Consider the following 21,828-nt stretch of genomic DNA (forward strand, 5'->3'; position numbering starts at 1 on the left):
GCACCACCAGGAGGGATTCACAGATCACTTTAATGGAAACCAGTGCAAGTGTTTTTTTGTTATGATGCATATTAGTTGATTCTGAAAGCGAATTAAAATGATCTGAAACTAACAGAAGTAAAAATTCATTTAAATATTAAAGCAGTAACTGGGAAACAGCCTGTAAGTCAGCAGCTGATTGGACGGTTCAGGGTGTGATTATCAGTGATGGATCGATGCTCTCGGTCTCTCTGCTGTTCAGGGAGGAGTGGGACTGGATCCAGACGCTGTCGGCTGCAGGTGAGAAGGAGCGCGCCGGGGAGGAGGGTGAGGAGGCGGAGCCCAGGGCGGAAAGCCACGCCCCTTTGCTGTTCTACGAGCTGCAGACGGCGATCAAATCCCTGCTGAAACACATCAACCTACCTCTGCACCAGGTAACACATTAACATACTTCTGCACCAGGTAAAACATTAACATACCTCTACACCAGGTAACACATTAACATACCTCTGCACCAGGTAACACATTAACATACTTCTGCACCAGGTAAAACATTAACATACCTCTACACCAGGTAACATATTAACATACTTCTGCACCAGGTAAAACATTAACATACCTCTACACCAGGTAAGACATTAACATACTTCTGCACCAGGTAAAACATTAACATACCTCTACACCAGGTAACACATCAACATACCTCTGCACCAGGTAAAACATCAGCATACCTCTACACCAGGTAAGACATTAACATACCTCTGCACCAGGTAACACATTAACATACCTCTACACCAGGTAACACATTAACATACTTCTGCACCAGGTAACACATTAACATACTTCTGCACCAGGTAACACATCAACATACCTCTGCACCAGGTAAAACATTAACATACCTCTACACCAGGTAAGACATTAACATACCTCTACACCAGGTAACACATTAACATACCTCTGCACCAGGTAACACATTAACATACTTCTGCACCAGGTAACACATCAGCATACCTCTGCACCAGGTAACACATTAACATACCTCTACACCAGGTAAGACATTAACATACCTCTGCACCAGGTAACACATTAACATACCTCTACACCAGGTAAAACATTAACATACCTCTGCACCAGGTAACACATTAACATACCTCTACACCAGGTAATACATTAACATACCTCTGCACCAGGTAACACATTAACATACTTCTGCACCAGGTAACACATTAACATACCTCTACACCAGGTAAAACATTAACATACTTCTGCACCAGGTAACACATTAACATACCTCTGCACCAGGTAACACATTAACATACCTCTACACCAGGTAACACATTAACATACCTCTGCACCAGGTAACACATTAACATACTTCTACACCAGGTAAAACATTAACATACCTCTACACCAGGTAACACATTAACATACTTCTGCACCAGGTAACACATTAACATACTTCTACACCAGGTAACACATTAACATACCTCTACACCAGGTAACACATTAACATACCTCTACACCAGGTAACACATTAACATACTTCTGCACCAGGTAACACATTAACATACCTCTGCACCAGGTAACACATTAACATACTTCTACACCAGGTAACACATTAACATACCTCTACACCAGGTAACACAACATCTTAATGCTTCATCTGCCGTGTTGCTAACAAGTCTTACAAGATAATTAAGAATAATGAGCTGTTAAACTAATTATCAGTTCCAGTTCCAGCAGATTAAACCTCAGAGCCGGAGCAACTTTGAGTTAGAAATAAGGACTTTTCTCTGAATCGGCTCATTTACAGGTTTCCTCTGGAAATGTTTCAACCTCAGTTTTTCTTTCATTTTGTTTTATTCAAATATTTTATTGATAGAAAGACAGTCGTCATCTGTCCATTATTTATAAAATTCCTGCATTTACTCGGCAGAAGAGGAAGAAAGTCAAGCAATAATAATCAATAATAATCAATAATAATCAATAATAATAGTAAAACAGGCTCGAATACAGACAGTGATGTTTCAGTCGTTCCTTCATCAGAATCTTGTGTTTCTCACGTTGTCGGTACGAAAATCTGATCACACAGTCACATGATGATGTCTCACCTGTGTGTGTGTGTGTGTGTGTGTGTGTGTGTGTGTATGTGTGTGTATGTGTGTGTGCGCAGGCCCGTCACTTCCGTCTCTACAGTCAGGAGGTGGTGGAGCTCGGTCACGGCGTCTCCTTCCTGCTGCTGCTGCCGGCCGCCGACGATGTTTGCTCCGCCCCCGGCCAGTCCAACCCCTACACCCCACTGTCAGGGTTCCTCCACCTCCCCCTGCAGATGTTCGAGCTCGGTAATAACGCACACACACACACACACACACACACACACACACACACACTTAAAAGAGGAAAATCCCATCTTAAATTTCCTGGTTCTGGACGGTGTTTAAACTCATGGGGAAACGACAGGATCTGGTCTTTTTCTCCTGATGGTTTTATTTGTTTCTGTCAGCATATCAGTTCCCAAACAGGCTGATATGTTGCTGTTAGCATGTTTCCAAAAACATTTTCACACAAAAGTCAAATTTCACACTGAGCCGAAGAAACGCAGCTGAAAGAAACTCAGAGATGCACTTTAAAATACGAGGACACTGAAAAAACAGCTGTGATTATTACTGAAGAATGAGCCACATACTGGACTCAAATCACTGACCAGCAGGTGACGTTCACCTCACAACTACTTCTGTTTTTCTTGCTGTAATCATTCCTCCTGTTCATACTGACCATTAGAAGATCCCTTCATAATGACCTTACAATGGAAGTGATGGAGGACAAAATCCACAGTCCTCCTTCTGTGCAAAAATGTATTTAAAAGTTTATCTGAAGCTAATATGAAGCTTCAGCGTCCAAATGAGTCAAATCAAGTAGATATCTTTCAACGTTACAGTCTTTTTAGTGCCAAAGTTCCTCTTTTTGTTACTATACTTCCACCTGCAGCTCAACAGGGAAACACTGTCCGAGGAAACACAAAGAGGGAATTTGATGCTAAAAAGACTGTAAATGTGTCAGATATCCACTTGATATGACTAACTCAGACTGATGAAGCTGAATAGAAGCTTCACACAGACTTTTAAATGACTGTGTGGACACACTGTGGATTTTATCCTCCATCACTTCCGTTGAAAACACATTTGAAGGATCTTTTAATATCTAGTATGAACAGGAGGAATGATTACAGACACCTGACTGCTGGTTTAAGACACACTGGGAACACTGGGAACCTGTTGTTTAACTTTGCTGGGCATTAGTTGGTTCATAAGACAAAGCGACTGGTGAACTGATTCTTCAGCAGTAACGCAGCGAAGCTTCATGCAGGTTGTGTGTTCAGGAGGATCAGCAGAGACAGACTAAGCTGTGTTACTATCACACACACACACACACACACACACACACATCTACGTCTGCAGGGAGAAGCACTAAATCAGTCTGCAGGCTCCAGCAGGACGGCCTCTCTGCTGACCCCCAAACACACACACAAGAATGTGTCAATAACACCCATACACACTGCACAATACTCTCTCTTTGTACACACACACTGACCTCCTCACCAGCTGCTGCACACACTCACACTGTTTAATATCAACCTCTGAACATGGAACCGTTTCTCTGTTTGACCTGAAACACTGAAAACCAAATTTCTCCCAAAAATAACCTGATTTTCACTCGTCATCATTCAGATTTTTCATCCTTTAACTTCCAAAAGTTTCTTCTGCAGGGAGACGCTGATCACACAGCCGACAGTGAGGCAGATTATTTTATCATGAGCTCAGTTCAGGAAATCCTGGACCGCATGCAAATATAGAGCTGATGCATTTAAATCATTGTAGTACAGAATGTTGTGAATTGTGTTTGTAAAATCAGATTTTGTGTTTAATTTCACACATTTTAATATTCAAATTCATATATTTGTTGTTGTTTTTAATTGAAAACTGAGTCAGTAGAGGCAGATCTTGTTTTCCAGGGATTTTCTTCGTTTGCAGTGTTGTCAGTCTGGTTTGGTTTATTGATAACAGTCAAATATGTTATATGATTTACAACAGTAAAGTTGGACTTATTAATGTTTCTACTGTCCAACAATGTGTCAACAAGCAGCCGTCAAACTTCTCTTCTTCTTCTCTTCAGTTCATTTCTGCACCTACAAAGAGAAGTTCATCAGTCTGTACTGCCGCCTGTCCTCCGTCCTGGACCTGGACGCCCTCATTACCCAGCAGGCACTGCGGGAGGCCATCACTGACGGCGAGGTGGCCACGGCCAAACAGAGACATCAGCTCATACTGGACTACATCCAGGTAAGAAACACGCCGCCACACCTGCAGGTGAAGGAGGGTCGTCTGTTCAGCTCTCTGTTCACATTTTTAATATTTTTAAAAAATAAAAGCATGTTGATCACAGGAGGCGAAAAAAGTTTTGTCTTATGACTTTAGCACCAGGCAGTCCCAACCCTCACTGGACTGGTCTAACTGGTGAAGACAAACACTCTAAATGTTACTGGCTTAATGTTGACGTACAGTACTCCTCATCATCAACAGAAAAACATTTACAAGACTTCATTCTGCTTTAATCAGGCTGAATAAATGTTAGTGGAGCTGAACATTAGACGGACTGAACTAAACTCTGACTCACCGCTGCTGACGTGTTTTTATTGTTTTCATTTCAACACTTTTTGCCGTCGTAGAAGCACCATATAAGGAAGTTTTCCTACATCTATTAGATAATTCTTCCTTGAATGTTTCACGGCTTCATGTTTCTGTGACTCAAATCGCATTCTTCTGTAATTACACGTAACAATTTGAGTGCATAAGTGCGTTCACACTGAGAAGTATGGGAAACGCAGTGCACTGTGAGAACTCGGATGGTGCACTCGAAACAGTCAAAAAGTTGAGTGTGGAACTATGGACACTTCTCGCCCACAATGGTCGCCATCTTGGCTACGTAGCGGAAGGGGAGGGACCGCTTTTCAAACTGGAATTGGCGGCCGGGTACGTTGTAACTACGGTGAACATCACCACATTATACTAATGTAAGTTATACATGTGTTTTTTAGCACTAATCACCACTATACTGTTGCTGGATATAAGCCATCTGTATGTTTTTTGGGTTAATTTAGCAGTCTGTAATGATTTGGTAGTGCGAATGCTAACGCTAACTAATGCTAATTTGCGATCGTCATTTCCGGTATGTGCACAACGGCTGTGTTTGATTTGAGACTGAACACTACCCTGTAGTACGCCAGTAATATATAGTGTACACAGTGTACTACATGGAAGTGTACTAACTAAGATTCTACATATGGATGATGTCATGCGCTTTAAAATCAATTTTCTAGGCTTGTGGAAAGTTTTACGGATACAAATTCATAATAAAAAGAGTAAAAACTGAGCTTTATAGTTTAGAGTTTTATAATGGAGGTCTGTGCAGTACTGGGAGAGACCACTGGGACAAACTGGCAGCAAGTAATAAATGTATCACTATAATCCATATATGATACACTGTATGTTTGCTTTCTTCAATAATACACATGTATCACCTCTAAAACTCTAATAATTAATGAGTTTACTCTTGAATTAGAATGAAATGAATGAACTTTTTCTTTTTTTTATCAGTTTCTTGTTTATTTTTACACCTCATCTCATCTGACTCTTAAAGTGACTGAAGAGTTTGTTTTTACATCCGTCTGCTGAAGGAGGAAAGTTTCTGACCTTAAATCTGAGTTTAACACCTGGACGTACCTGCAGGATTTATGACATCAGAACCAGTTTGGACACTGAGATGAACGTCACAGTGAAGGAGGAGACGTCTTGTGTCCAGCAGGATTATATTTACAGATTCAGCAGTTTCAACATGAAGGTGAAGGAGGAGATTTTCAACCAGTTAATTGAGCTTATTTGTGAATAAATCATAAGGAGATTATTCTTAAATGTCTTTAAACATGTCTGGAAGGCATCTTTAACTGGAGCAGCTCTTCTGTAGAGGTCGCTAGCGAGGCTTCAGACTGTCGGTCTGCTTGCTGTTTGCTTTGCCTCGGCAGAAATTTGGGGTAAAAAATGGAAAAAGTCTGGTAACTGGTTTATGGAAACATGTCGTGCTAATTCGGCCGTGAAACATTCAAGAAAGAATTATCTAATAGATGTGGGAAAAACTCCTTATACGGGACTTCTACGACGGCAAAAAGTGTTTGAAATGAAAACACATCTGCAGCGGTGAGTCAGAGTTTAGTTGAGTCTGTCTGTGAGGTTTCAGCTACTGTGCAGATCCACTTGATTAAAGCTCATCAAAGAGAACATTTTTAATTCATCTCATCTTATTTCAGATCCAAAACAAAAACATCAGGCGGGTGTGAGAACAAATGAGTGGTTAATCCAATCTGAGAGGTTTATTGATGCAGTAAAGTGTAACTGCTGGGAGTTTTAGCTGTTAAACAGCTTGTTTTTCTAGTGTTAAAGAAAATCCATAACTGGCTGCTCCGCTGTCACAAGTCCACAAGTATGAAGGTATGAAAGTAAACCCGTCTGGAGATTTCTCTCTGTGAAGAGCTCGCCGCCGCGGTTAATGGACACCGACCACAAAACCACACGGGTGCTCTCCGATCGCAGCGCTGCCAGAGTGTGTGTTTGTGTGTGTGTGTGTGTGTGTGTGTGTGTGTGTGTGTGTGTGTGTGTAAGCATCTATCTAGCTCTCTGTCTGTGATTTTTAAAGCTTGGAAAAAAGTGGCCCCCCGACCACAAATTGCTCAGAGAAAGAGAGAGAGAGAGAGAGAGAGAGAGAGAGAGAGAGAGAGAGAGAGAGAGAGAATGTCAGGGGAAAAAATAATACCAATCAGAGCACGTGGAGGGGTGTGTGTGTGTGTGTGTGTGTGTGTGTGTGTGTGTGTGTGTGTGTGTGTGTGTGTGTCTGTCTGTCTGTCTCATTAAAGACAGCAAAATGTTGAAGTGAAGGGCAGAGTGTGAAGCCACTTCTGTCAGCGCACAAGCGTGTGGACGTCTATACTTGTGAGGACGTTCGTCGTTATAATCCGTTAAATCTGATCATAACGTTAAAATCGTCTTTACGAAGTGAAGAACAGGTGAAATGTTTTTATTGTACTTCACAAAATACCCCAAAACCCCCGATGCCCAGGTCTGAACCTCACATATCCTCAGAAATATAAAAAACCTCCTCATGGTTTCAACTATCAAGATCTAAAATTATAAATAAATAACCTATAAATGTCCTCTCCTTCTATAAATGTCCTCTCCTTCTATAAATGTCCTCTCCTTCTATAAATGTCCTCTCCTTCTGTAAATGTCCTCTCCTTCTATAAATGTCCTCTCCTTCTATAAATGTCCTCTCCTTCTGTAAATGTCCTCTCCTTCTGTAAATGTCCTCTCCTTCTATAAATGTCCTCTCCTTCTGTAAATGTCCTCTCCTTCTATATATGTCCTCTCCTTCTATAAATGTCCTCTCCTTCTGTAAATGTCCTCTCCTTCTATATATGTCCTCTCCTTCTGTAAATGTCCTCTCCTTCTGTAAATGTCCTCTCCTTCTGTAAATGTCCTCTCCTTCTGTATATGTCCTCTCCTTCTGTAAATGTCCTCTCCTTCTGTAAATGTCCTCTCCTTCTGTAAATGTCCTCTCCTTCTGTAAATGTCCTCTCCTTCTGTAAATGTCCTCTCCTTCTATAAATGTCCTCTCCTTCTGTAAATGTCCTCTCCTTCTGTAAATGTCCTCTCCTTATATAAATGTCCTCTCCTTCTATAAATGTCCTCTCCTTATATAAATGTCCTCTCCTTCTATAAATGTCCTCTCCTTATATAAATGTCCTCTCCTTATATAAATGTCCTCTCCTTCTATATATGTCCTCTCCTTATATAAATGTCCTCTCCTTATATAAATGTCCTCTCCTTCTATAAATGTCCTCTCCTTCTATATATGTCCTCTCCTTCTGTAAATGTCCTCTCCTTCTGTAAATGTCCTCTCCTTCTATAAATGTCCTCTCCTTCTATAAATGTCCTCTCCTTCTGTAAATGTCCTCTCCTTCTATAAATGTCCTCTCCTTCTATAAATGTCCTCACTCTCAAACTCAGATTGGTCCTCACAAAGATAGAAGAACATGAACACAGACACACACTCCAGCGCCTCAGCATGTGTAATCTGGGAGGTCCTGACTCTCACCGTGTGTGTGTGTGTGTGTGTGTGTGTGTGTGTGCGCTGCAGTGAAAGTGGGTTAGTGTGAAGATGACGTGATGCCGTCTAATTGGACAGTTTGTTTAGACTCGCCACATGTTGATGGAGGAAAATATTCGGCGCTCAGACAGCAGCAGCAGACGCTGTCTGCAGAGACGTCTGCACATGTGGCTTTTCTTCTTCACAGCTAACTGAGTCACTGCTGCACACGGATCACAACTAAAACACTGAAATACCTGAGAACAGGAAGACCGCTGCTCCTCCACCAGACCAAATCTGACTGGGAAGTCATTCAGGAGGAAATTTAGACTCATACAACGTACTCAGAATGTCTTCTTCTGATAAATTAACAATATTTTAGCTATTATCGTCATTTTATGTTGTTTTATTCTTCAGACTTTCTTTTCATGGCACCTTTCATATAATAACTGCAGTTCAAAGTGTTTTACAGGTGACTGATATACAAATAAGGCTGAAATTAACCAGCAGAGACTTAAACACACCACAAACAATGTAAACATCTCCTAACACCAAGTAATGCCATTAAAGCAGCATTAGAATATTACATAAAATACATCCATATTTGACATTAAATCATCTTTATTCAAGGAGGGAAATATTTTCCCAGCAAGAGATGAATCAGAAATGAGGAGAAATATGATCTAATGCAGCTTTAATCCTCAGTATTAAAGTAAATATAATAAATACACAGTGCAGGTTGGGCAGATGAAGACACTCCGACCTCAACGACTAACGATGCGTTCAGGTGCTCCTCGTCAGCTCCTAACTTCATGTATATATATGAAGTTTCTTATAAGTTTCTTATAAAGTTATAAGTTTTTATAACCAGAACGTTTCCCCTCAAACAGCCTCAGTTTAATCTCTAACTGTGGAGTTTAAAGGTGACATTTGTACAACAGTTGAGCAGAAACCTTTATTATCTGTTTTTAATAAAGATAATAATATATTTTATTTACAGAGAACCTTTCAAGATATTCAGAGACGCTTCACACAAACAGTTAAAATAGATAAAAACAGTAAAATCTCGAGTTTGTTAAATCAAACATTAAAAGTTGAGTTTTGAGTGTTTTAATAAAATATCTCCAGTTCATCTGAAAGCTGCTTTACTGTCGAGTACAAATCGATTCTGCACCTTCAAGTCTTTCTTCATCTGAAAGAGAGCGAAAGTCGTCCTGCAGCTACAAACCTGTTTGGACTAAACTCAAGTTTCATCTGCAGATCATTTCAGGAAATATTTTCAAATGTTTAAATTAATTTGAAAACGTCTACAGTGAGATTTCTCAGCAGGTAGGATGAGTTGATTGTCTTGAGTTCTGGGTCGTTCTGGTTCGTTTTGTCTCGTGTGGAGATAAACGAAAGTCTTGGACAAATATAAATATTGATCTGCTGATGGCACAAGATGAAAAATAACATTAATAAATATTATCAATGTGTGAAGCAGAGAGAACAATAGATTCATCCTCTGGAGAACATGAATGAACGTCATGACAACCGTTGTGGAGATATTACTGGAACAATTAGATATCAATCAATCAATCAATCAATCAATCAATCAATCAATCAGTTGAACTTCATTAGTACAGCAGCGTCCGTACAGGTCAGTGTTTCACATACAAGCTGAAAATATGACAAAAGAAACATAAAGAGTAAAATAATTTACACGAAAAATACAAAATGATGAAAATGTTCAAATAAAACTAATAAAATAGATTAAAAAAATTAAAACTACAATGAAATTTTTTTTTTTTAAAAACTAGATAAACTAGATAAAATAGATAAGAATGAATATCTTTTATTTTTCACTGTCTTTTATTTGATTTAGTTTTTAGTCTTTATCTATTTTAATGGTTTTATTCTCACATTCTCAACATAAATAAAACATGAATATGATCAAATATCCTGCTGATCTTCAGTCAGATGAATAAACTTTCTGTCTGCAGAGGACAAACACGCATCGGTTTCAGTCTCTCTGATGACTTTGTCTCCTCGCTGGCGTCGCCGTGGAGACGTGATGCGGTATCCGTGGCACACGCCGGCTAAACGTCCACACTGTGTGTGACACTGAGCAGAGAGAAGCTGCTGCACGTCCCTGGAAACCTCTCGTGTATCTCTGTGTTTGACTGCAGCAGCAGCCGAGAGCTTCACTTTGTCTTAAATCACGACGCTGTGAAGCTGCTGTCAGTCTGATCAGCTGCAGATGCGTCTCCGCTCCACAAACCTCTGGAAAGTTCCTGATCTTATATCCAGTGTAGAGTTATTGACCAAACTGGATTTTCCTCTGGAAGAAGCTCCAGACTCTCCGTCTTATCTTCTTCTTCAGTTTTTACAGTAACATTCAGTTGTTTTTGTACAGTCTCGGTCTTATTGTCAGAGTTTTGGCTTGTAAATCTGTAGCTCAGCATTAAACTGAATCTGAGATTTCCCAGGAAACTGATGCATCTCGTCTCTTGATCAATTAAATGAGCCTAAACAATCCTTCATTCATCATTTGGATTAACTTAAATGAAAGGGCAGGTTCACAGTTTTCCAAGTGTGTCTTAAAACATCAGTCAGGAGCCCAAATTAACACTGAAACATGTTTTTCTTGCTGTAATCATTCCTCCTGTTCATACTGACCATTAGAAGATCCCTTCATAATGACCTTACAATGGAAGTGATGGAGGACAAAATGTATTTAAAAGTTTATCTGAAGCTAATATGAAGCTTCAGTGTCCAAATGAGTCAAATCAAGTAGATATCTTTCAACGTTACAGTCTTTTTAGTGCCAAAGTTCCTCTTTTTGTTACTATACTTCCACCTGCAGCTCAACAGGGAAACACTGTCCGAGGAAACACAAAGAGGGAATTTGATGCTAAAAAGACTGTAAATGTGTCAGATATCCACTTGATATGACTAACTCAGACTGCTGAAGCTGAATAGAAGCTTCACACAGACTTTTAAATGACTGTGTGGACACACTGTGGATTTTATCCTCCATCACTTCCATTGAAAACACATTTGAAGGATCTTTTAATATCCAGTATGAACAGGAGGAATGATTACAGACACCTGACTGCTGGTTTGATCTCTAAACAGCAGCTTCTGACAGGAAACTTTAAACTTCTGAAGCACAAAGTCACATAAAAGATAAAACAGTAGCTGCTCAGCACCAAACAGACACAGTTAGCTGTAGACTAGCTGGTGAACATAGTTAAAGAGTCAGATATTTCCCTCAGGAGTTAAAAGAGAGTGAATATTGGACTTACATTCACCAGGTGGACAGAAACACGACTCCACATGAATGATAATGTTGCTCCGTAATTGCTGGATGTGGAAATAAGCAACTGGTTGCTAACATGTTGTTTTCGCTGCCCCCATGTGGCCAAAAAAACAAAAAGTCATTGCAGGTTTATAGTTTAATTTTGTGTGGTTGTTTTAATTTTTTCCTCTGCAGTTTGGATTTTGTGACTGTTGTTGGTAAACAAAGAAAGCTGAGTGCAGCCTCCCTCTGTGGGACGAGCAGGAATCTCCTTCATGTTTTTCTCTGGGACTGACTCTGCCATCGCAGCCTCGGCATTCTTTCCAGCCGAGTCATCCCTGCTGTCAGTCTCCACGCTGTGTGTGTGTGTGTGTGTGTGTGTGTCTGGCACTAAGTGCTCTCCTGCTCTGTGTCAGACAGTCGGCTAATTGCTGCTTAACGTTTTGTCACGCTTCATTCTCCTCAAAGCCAAACACACACATTCACTCATGATACACTTTACTGTTATTTAAACATACAAAATATATCAAGAGGCTGCACCAAAGCTGTATCAGCGTCCACATTTCTAGACTCACTACACCTTAAGAGTCCTCCACAGATTTAACATTTCACTTCTATAACATTGTCAGACACGAAGGACAGTTTTTAAAAAAAAAAAAAGGTTCAGATCGCAGCAGAAGTAGAGATATCATCTTTTTTTATCATGTCAAAACCCACATTACCCACAATGCAACTCAAGATTGGGGTGTGTTATGATGGTAGCGACTAATGTAGCCCTGTGTGCAAAATAAAATAAAATACTTTACACTGTTTCTGCAAGATTTTTAACAAACGAGCTTCTGCTGTAAAATTTGTTAAGTGGTGCATTCAGGTGATCAGTGTCGGGAAGTTTAAGTGTGTTTCTGGTGTATACCAGCTCTGGACCTCTAAATATATCAAACTTTTGTTTTTGAGGTTTTCGGGTGTTAAACCTTGTGCATCTTTTACGTTACAAGAGCACAAGACATGCTAACATGATGTACTTCATTATCCTTCCAAAATATTAAGTTGAAAGCTACACGAAGCTAATTAGCATGTTTGCTGTCTCTCTGGACATCTGACTATCAAGTTACAGCAAATAATGCTCAAAAAATAAAATAAAATCAACCAACATTTGTGTTTGTTGTATCATAAGAGAAAATAATAAGCTGCTTGTGAAAAATGCACATTATAACCCAGAACACAAGTTGATGTGTTCATATTGCCTGTTTTGTCTGAATAGAAGTCCAAAACCCAAAAATATCAAGTTCAGTATAGAAAGAAAACAAAGAAAAGAAGCAAATCTTCAGTGAAAGTTCGTAATGTTTTCTGGAAAACTGACTTAAAGGATTAATTGGTTATCAAATGTTTCCAAATTAATTGTATTTGATGAGGAGAAGCTTATGAGAAATAGATGTGGGTATCATCCGCATAGAAACAGAGACTGATATCGTGTGATTCATTTTTAGGCAAAATTCAACAGAAACAGACAATAAATGAAGAAGTTTTAGAAACGGGAGTTTATCTTAGTTTGTCCCTCTGCTCTTCTGCAGCAGCTGGACGAGATGCGTCGTGATCTTCGCTGGATCACTGACGCGCTGCAGTACGCGCGATACAAGCAGCCTCGCGGCGGCGTGCCTGTCACCTGCCTGGTGGACGCCAGCGCTCCAGAGAGCGACTCCAGCCAGCAGAAGACCGACTCCACCTCCTCCACCATGGACTACCTGCCCACACCTTCCCCCTCACCTGAACTCCGCAGGAGGAAAGCCATCAGCGGTGAGTTGTTTCACAGCAGCTGCGACTTTATACTCACACAACGAAAACACACTAAAAGCTGAACTTCACCCTGATGATCTGCGTCTGTGCTCTCAGACTCCCTGCTCGGCTCAGATGAAGACGCGTCCTCGGAGGTTTTTCTGCCGACAGACAGCGACTACGACTCCAGCGACGCCCTGAGCCCCCGTGAGCTGGACCTGCTGTACTCTCCGCCGCAGGATCTGTCCCAGCAGGCCGTGCACTCGCTGGGCGGCAGCGCCCCGGATGTGCTCCAGATCCACGAGCTCAGGTGATGTTTGTTAATGTCATGCATCATTTTATCAAGAATCCTGGTAGCAGCGTATGTCTGTAGTACTCACATATACACACCTGTGATTGTTCAATCTTTGCATGATGTGAATTTACTTTTGCTGAGAATCTGACACAGAAAACCTCACAGAAATATTCACACACACTTTGCTCATTTGCATCTTTTAAAGCAGCAACACGTTTCCTACTATTAAAATATATCATATGTAAATTTGTAATTTCAGTTGATTTTTTAGTTTCAGATTTACATCAATAAAATAAAATTCTAAATATGTTTAAAAACATTTTTAAATCCCTATTCTTCACATAAATAAAGGTTTGTACTTCTATACTTGTGAGGACATAATGCATTCATTAAAATGACTCTAAACCTGATTCTAACCTTAACCTTAAAACCAGGTTTGCATATTTGACCTTTTTACTGTCATCTAGAAAAAATATACAAACTGAAAAGACAATATTTCTATAAGAAAGCTCCACATATACTGTATAGTTTAATAAACTACATATATACATAAAAACAATAAAGCAAAACAAACAAAAACAGACATAATTTAGTGAAAAAAACATTTCTAGTGATGCCAAAAGTCCAACACACGTTCATGCTTATGTAATGATTAGAATTATTATGCGTTAAGTTCAGTTATATGTTTGTTTTTCATGAAACACAAAACCATTTATTCCATCTTCTTTCATGTAATGTAATGTTAAAGATATATGATTTCTGTAACCATAACTTAGTTATGTTTTGGAGCAGAACTCCTTAACATTTTAAGTAAATATAAACCCTCCGTACACAAGAAATACAAATTCTACATCAAAAATAAAAAGATTTACAATAATCTTAAAAAATTCTGTAATTATGTTTTTCCCAGGATGTCTTTAATATTGGACAAAAACAAACATGATTTAATAAGGCATTGTTTTCATCACATCCTTAAGTTTTAACCCTCGATAAAACCTTTGAAGGTCAAAAGTGAGGACCGGCCAAATTTACCTCACTTACAAGGTCTGAAACTCAAATAGGTCCTCAGAAAGATAGCTGAGCAAGTACACACACACACACACACACACACACACACACACACACACACTCAACTATGCGTATTGGTCATCTGACAAAAAACATGATCCCACCCTTTATGAAACCAAACTTGCTGGTGAGTTCTAACATCCGTCTGCACAATCTGTACGTCGGCCAATCACAAACCGCCACCGACTCCTGTGATCCAGCAGCCATAAAACTACTGAACGCTGAACATCGCAGGACTTCTAGGTGTGTTAGCAGTGTTGGGACTACATGTGGACCACAGTTTACCACATGTTTCAAGACTCCAAGAAACCTGAGCCCTGGGGGTTCGCACCCAAAGTGTGAAGCTCCACCCATGGATCCAGGTTATCAAAACTAGAGATTCCCCTCTTATCTCTCTCTTTTCTCCACGAGCTGCAGCAGGAGCAGCTCTCTGCTCTCTTGTGTGGCCTGCTCACAGCAGACACACACAGTCTTCTTTACGGCAGAAGACGCGAGAGCCTGCCTAAGACTCAGAAACTTCTCAGAAAAGAAGTTTCCTTGTGCCAGCAGCTAACACACAAGTCTGCTGGCCAGTTTAACAAGTACAGGAGCCGCGAAATGGAGTTAGCTTGCCGCTAACTCTACACCAAGGAGTGACCTGGGCCCTCTGCACGACTGGAGTGCTGTCTGCCCAGCAACGCCTGCATCTTTCAGCTTCAGAGCCAAAGCCTTCTCAGCCTGACTCACCCACGAATTCACCGGCTACAAAGCAGGACACCACAAAGCATCTCTTCCTTCATGGACTGGTAACAACTGGGCATAGCCTAGCAACACAGTGAAGCATAGTACGGCTAAGCAAGAATGTTTAACTCAAACAATGTACTGTACGTGTATTGATTTGGTTAAGGTTATACATTGATGTCCTTGTTGCCTATAGTCAGGTTACTGCATAGCCACACCGCTAGGTTAATGTTAGCATGCTTAACACATGTTACATCCAGTAACTAGGCCTTGCATGCAACTAACCTTGTTTTAACCTGGCACCTTTAGCATACACCAATTGGCCTTGAATAGAGAACCACACAGTTAAGAGGTTAAAACCTAGTTTGGCAAACTTTGGTTCAGGCAGCACATGTGGTTCAAGACACCACATGGTCTGGCCTTTTATCCCTGTAGTTCCCCTTATCAGCCAAAGTGTCGGCATGCCATGTGCTCAGTCACCAGGTGACTGCAGCCATCTTGCTATTGTCTTCCCTACACACACACACACACACACACACACACACACACACTCACACATTCACACTTGTATATAGATACACTTAGCTAGATTAGTATTGTGTGTTGCTTTTACCCTTTTGTTAAATAAATGCTTTTGGATATACCTGTTGTCTGTTTTAATGTTGCACAAGAATGAGTTTTGCCAACCTCTGCTCTGTAAAGAACTCCAAATCCTTTAACCTTTACTAGCTATTGATATGGTGATTTTGTTTATAGTTATTCAAGTAATTATTAATCAAAGTCCCAAATTCATAGATTAGTACACTTTGAGACTGAATTGGCTATCTTTTTCCCTGAGTCCAGGGTGGTGCCCCGTTATTATTAATTCTTATTAATAATTTTATTGATTTTAATAATTAACAATTATCTTTGATAATCATTAATTATTGCTGATAGCCAAACTTGTAACCACGGCCCAACAGCAGTGAGGACACAGTGTAAATGTGTCTGATCACATGTTCAGGACATAAACATCCTCCACTGTGTCCACCGTGCTGTGAATGTCTAACGGATCCTTTTTAACTCTCAGGTACAGCGTCTGCCCGCCCAAAGACCTCCCCTTCTCCCCGGTGGTGATGGATGCAAAGTCTAAAGATGCTCCTCTGTCCTCACCCCTCCTCCCCCACTCCCCCTCTCTATCCAAAGACTTCCCTCTCTCTACCTCCAGTCTGCCTCATTCTCCCTCCCTCTCCAGGACCCTCCCCACCTCGCCGTCCCTCCCGCTGTCCCCCCGATTCTCCAAAGACCTGCCGCTGTCCCTGCCGCTCTCCCCGGTGCTGTCCGACGCCACCAAGACTCTGGAGGGCCTCTCGCTCTCCAAGGAGAGAGTCGCTCCCAACCCCCCCGCCAAACGCAAACTGCTCTCCAGGAGCCACCGGGGCCAGTACTTCAGTGGGCCCCAGCGCTGGCTCAGGGGCCACAGCGGCGAGAGTCACACCGGTTGCTTATCTGAAGGCGTCTACACCAAGCAGCGCGACCCGGACCTGCCTCTGCCGGGGGATCTGCCCTCCCCGCAGGGCAACACCTACGTAAGCCACGCCTCCTGCGTCCTGGAGAGCCGCAAGGGCCGACAGCGGGAGCCGCGGCCCCACGTCCGCAGGATCTTCGTGGAGCCCTTCAAGGAGCTGTCACCGGGCCATGAGAAGAGGTTCTGGGAAGAGGAACAGCAGGAGGAGATAATGGAGAAAGTGACGGCCGCCGGCGTGTCTGTGGTCGTGGCGGAGGCGGAGTCTGGAGGGGAGGGGGAGGAGCCGGAAGGAGCCGCCGCCCAGGACCTAGACTCAGACGACCAAACCAACGCCCAGGTTTCAGAGATACTCAGCAGCACGCTGTAGGTCGGACAGCAGCTGAGGACAGTTCAGACATGTCTGAGTGTTTAAAGCTACACTGGGCGAGATTCCTAAAATACAGCTTTTATTTTAAAGCACACCAGAAAAACTGAGACATTTGATCTCTGCTGCAGTCCTGGATGTTTCCTGTAGAAAAGTTTATCAAAGCAGCCGCGTGCTGCTCTTCATCAGAGATGGAGAAGTTAACTAGACGTACATTAACCTAAAAGTTAAGTCTTCATCCTCGATGTCTTCTCTCTTGGAAAATCCATGAAATATGAATCAAATGAATCATAAAAATTTGTGCGGATAACCTTAACCCTAACCCACCCTAACCCTCAACCCTTAACCCTCAACCCTTAACCCTAACCCCTAACCCTTACCCTTAACCCTAACCCTTAACCCTAACCCCTAACCCTTACCCTTAACCCTAACCCTTTACCCTAACCCCCAACCCTTACCCTTAACCCTAACCCTTTACCCTAACCCCTAACCCTTAACCCTAACCCTTAACCCTAACCCTTTACCCTAACCCCCAACCCTTACCCTTAACCCTAACCCTTTACCCTAACCCCCAACCCTTACCCTTAACCCTAACCCTTTACCCTAACCCCTAACCCTCAACCCTTAACCCTAACCCTTAATCCTAACCCTTTACCCTAACCCTTAACCCTAACCCCTAACCCTCAACCCTAACCCCTAACCCTTAACCCTCAACCCTTAACCCTAACCCCTAACCCTCAACCCTTAACCCTAACCCCTAACCCTTAACCCTAACCTTTTACCCTAACCCACCCTAACCCTCAACCCTAACCCTTAACCCTAACCCCTAACCCTCAACCCTTAACCCTAACCCCTAACCCTTAACCCTCAACCCTTAACCCTAACCCTTAACCCTAACCCCTAACCCTCAACCCTTAACCCTAACCCCTAACCCTCAACCCTTAACCCTAACCCCTAACCCTTACCCTTAACCCTAACCCTTTACCCTAACCCCTAACCCTCAACCCTTAACCCTAACCCTTAATCCTAACCCTTTACCCTAACCCTTAACCCTAACCCCTAACCCTCAACCCTAACCCCTAACCCTTAACCCTAACCCTCAACCCTTAACCCTAACCCTTAACCCTAACCCCTAACCCTTACCCTTAACCCTAACCCCTAACCCTTACCCTTAACCCTAACCCCTAACCCTTACCCCTAACCCTTAACCCTAACCCCTAACCCTTAACCCTAACCCCTAACCCTTACCCCTAACCCTTACCCTAACCCCTAACCCTTAACCCTAACCCTCAACCCTTAACCCTAACCCTGACCCTGACCCTGACCCTAACCCTAACTTATATTCATTCAGAGTTATGAGCACCGCTGCTCAAACGTCAGACAATGATTAATATCAATGGGCTACTAATGATTTTCACAGCATGCGAGTATGATAACACTCTACGTTATCGTGGAATTGTTTTTAGTCATCGACTAGTGCATCAAATCCCAGAATCCTCTCTCTCCTCGTTGTGAAAGGTCCTGTTATAAGAGTAGCGTAGCTCTTTTAAGAGACAGGGCAGTGCGTAGCGAGTGTGTGGTTGACTGAGTGAGAGAGCAAGCAGCAGAAAAGTGACGGTGAATGCGAGCACAGCAGAGGAAAAGGTCAGCAGGAAGTTGTCAGTCTGGCAGTAAATGTTCAGGCTGCAGCTTCTCAAGACCAAAAAAAGTCTCGTCCGTTGTGTCCCCGACTGCTGGAAAAGTGAAGCGGCGTAGCCCTGATGTTAGCGACAATGGGTTAGCTTAACCTGACCAGGCTCACTTAAGGTGGACTAACCTTTAATGTGGACCAGTTATTCTATTTTAGTCTCAATCTTAGCCAGCCGCTCCTAAACAGAGAACGGTCATCGCTCCAAACTTTTGGAAAGTACTACAACTGGAGCAGGGACTTTTTTTAGCACCTGGCGCTACCGTACATGAACTAAATATAGTCGCTGGTTCCTCCTGAGTTCCTCAAAAGGTTCTTGGTTGGAAACACTTTATTATCCTGTAAAGCAAACAAAGATTAGTCTGACAAACATGTTATTTTGTCTAACAGGTATGTTGTTCTTCATCTTCACGTGCTGGAAACCTCACATGAACACACAAGGTGGGAAGTGAATCCAAATTTAAGAGCGAAATATGATTATTTGTACAACGGCTGACTTTCTTCTCCATCTCTACATGTAGTAACTATTTACAACAGAAGATTTAGTCCCCTGTTATATAATGTAAGTGAAGAACTATCTGTAGCTGCCACTAGAGGCCGCCAACTTCAAAAACTGCCAAGTGTAGCTTTAAATTACTCTCAAACTCTGGTCAAAGGTAAAGAGCGAGCGTCAAAATTGGACGTCAGCTGTTGAAGGGTCTCAGTTCATATCACCTCCCTCTCTCTCTCTCTCTCTCTCTCTCTCTCTCTCTCTCTCTGTCTCTCTTTCTATCTGTCTCCGTCTCTCTACCACAACGACGGACGACCGAGCGTGTCAGACCTCTCTGTAGATTGTAAACAAAACTAAAGTTGCTGGTTCAACTCCGCCAAGCCTCAGAGCCCCACGGCATCGACTGTTACAAAGATAATAATCAATGCAATGAGAAACCAAGCACTACTTCTCCAACCAGTAACTTTGCACACGACTCTCGACCAAAAGACGGGGTTTGATTGATTGAGGCTTGTTTTTTTTGTTTGTTTTTTTTCAGTTCAGATTCAAATTTAAAATCAGATGGTATTAAATCAGATTATTATTTCGGTGGCCCCCTGTTATCAGAGCATGATGGATTCTCCTCTACTTGAAGTGAATGTACAGTTTAGTCTGTTTTGTTTGTGGTCTCCTGTGATGATTGAATCCCGTCTTTCAATCAATGTTATTTTTCAGCTGCTCCGATTGGTCTTAATGTGGTCGAATAAACTTGTGGTCAGTTTAAAGAAAAAAAATATATAAAGAAAAAAATATATATATATATATATCTATATATTATTCCCTTGAGTCTCAAAAACGTGACCTGCCTCAGTCACTAAACAAAGACCACTAGGAACCTTAAAACATGGAAGTATTTTTGTATTATCTGATTGAAAGATGTACTATTTTACTTGGAATGTTCATGAATAGTCTGAGCTGTATTTTGTTGGCATGAAGTAGTTTGTAGCTGTCGGTTTTTTTTGTTTGTTTGTTTGTTTCTAACTAAAGCTTTGTGTCCAGTTTGTGCCTCCTCCTGGTTGAGCATGACGATGTCAAGGGTCAGGGGGGGTTTTAGAGGTCGCGGGGCTAAAAACAGTCCGCACTTTGCCCCCCTTTGGACTCACAGTGCAGTCGGACCCGACAGTATTTGTGTCGTACTGTTGTGTTAACTTTTTTTTTTTTGTTCAGCTTCTTCTGTTTTTGAATTTCTGGTGTAACAAAACATCCACAGTTACTGTAGTGTTCCCTCAAAGGTTGGTGGTGTGTTTTTTATGTTTTTTGTGTTTTTTTTGTTTGTTTTTTTTACTTAAAACATGCACCAAAAACTGCAACTGTATTATTTGTATTATAGAGAAATCACAGAAAACTCCTGTCAGTAAGTCTGAGAGCTGTTTGAACATGCACAGATTCTTAAAATGTATGCACAGTATTTTAAAAGTGCGTTTTTAATGTTTGCACATAGCAATTATGGAATAAAAGCTAATTGAATATTTGATGCAATTGGGCATTAACCGTGGCAGCTTTTAACATTAATGACTGTAAAAAAAAAAAAAAGGTCTGTTTATGTATAACGTCCATCGAAAGTGTTGATGATAAAAAGTATTAATTTACAGTCGTTGTTCTTGTTTGAATGTGTAATACAGATAAAAACATTCAGCTTTACAACCAGACGTGCACTAATATCACTGACAGATGACGACTTAGAAGAAATCCACTTTAACTTTGACTCTGAACTGCAGTCACCTCCTTCCTTTTCTCTGTTAACCAACCTCCAGAATCAGACCAGTCACTTCACTTCCACCTAAAAGTTGGACTTTAGAAGCGTCGGACTTGTAATCTTAATCACGTCTGTAAATTGAGGTTCAGATTTGGAGGCTCCCGTCTTAATGTTAACGTCCTCAGGAGCTGTTTAAAGTTCGTTAACGTAACGAAGGATTTTACTCCAACATGTTAAACATCTGGAAAAGATTTGCAACTTGACTTAACACCATTTTCTTGTGACTTCACTTTTAGCTTTTTGAGTTCATATCCTCCCAAAGATTAAAAATGTTCCTGACGACAGAAATAAATAATACTCAATCTGACAGCAGCCAATCACGTCGCAGGAGCAGGAGGTGAAGGTTTGTTTGTCAGATGATACATCAGATTAAAAACAACATTATTTCTGTCAGTTTAAACATTTCAGAACAAAGATTATGACTCAGACTTATTGGGGACTTACCTGTCTGGACTCTGGACTCGACCGTCCTCACCTGCGACTGGTTCTATGTGAAGTTTCAGTCCAGTGTTTCCAAACACAGATGACTCAAACTGTTTCTTAAAGGTCTCTTGAGGGCTCAGAACTTCAGCCTGTAATGTGACAAACTTTCATTATTCTGATTTTCTTTTTTCATACGATGGATATTTCTTCACATCTTTTATCATTTATTTCATCATCTGTCTTCATGTTTCCAG

The 21,828-nt window shown here is 41.4% G+C and overlaps 1 protein-coding gene across 4 annotated transcripts in view; it reads left to right on the forward strand.

Annotated features, from left to right (window-relative positions):
- Nucleotides 1-20,951, forward strand: part of ankfn1a (ankyrin repeat and fibronectin type III domain containing 1a) — a 133,944-nt gene extending 112,993 nt beyond the window's left edge. For all 4 annotated transcript variants that reach the window (XM_067575570.1, XM_067575571.1, XM_067575569.1 and 1 more), the window contains exons 20-25: nucleotides 242-413; nucleotides 2,153-2,321; nucleotides 4,153-4,319; nucleotides 13,024-13,246; nucleotides 13,343-13,535; nucleotides 16,378-20,951. In XM_067575570.1, coding sequence (XP_067431671.1) covers nucleotides 242-413; nucleotides 2,153-2,321; nucleotides 4,153-4,319; nucleotides 13,024-13,246; nucleotides 13,343-13,535; nucleotides 16,378-17,182 — 1,729 coding nt within the window. In that variant the 3' untranslated portion in view covers nucleotides 17,183-20,951. The remainder of the gene's footprint in view (nucleotides 1-241; nucleotides 414-2,152; nucleotides 2,322-4,152; nucleotides 4,320-13,023; nucleotides 13,247-13,342; nucleotides 13,536-16,377) is intronic.
- The last annotated feature ends 877 nt before the right edge of the window (nucleotides 20,952-21,828 follow it).

Source organism: Thunnus thynnus, chromosome 20 (assembly GCF_963924715.1).
Source record: "Thunnus thynnus chromosome 20, fThuThy2.1, whole genome shotgun sequence".
Lineage (NCBI taxonomy): Eukaryota > Metazoa > Chordata > Actinopteri > Scombriformes > Scombridae > Thunnus > Thunnus thynnus.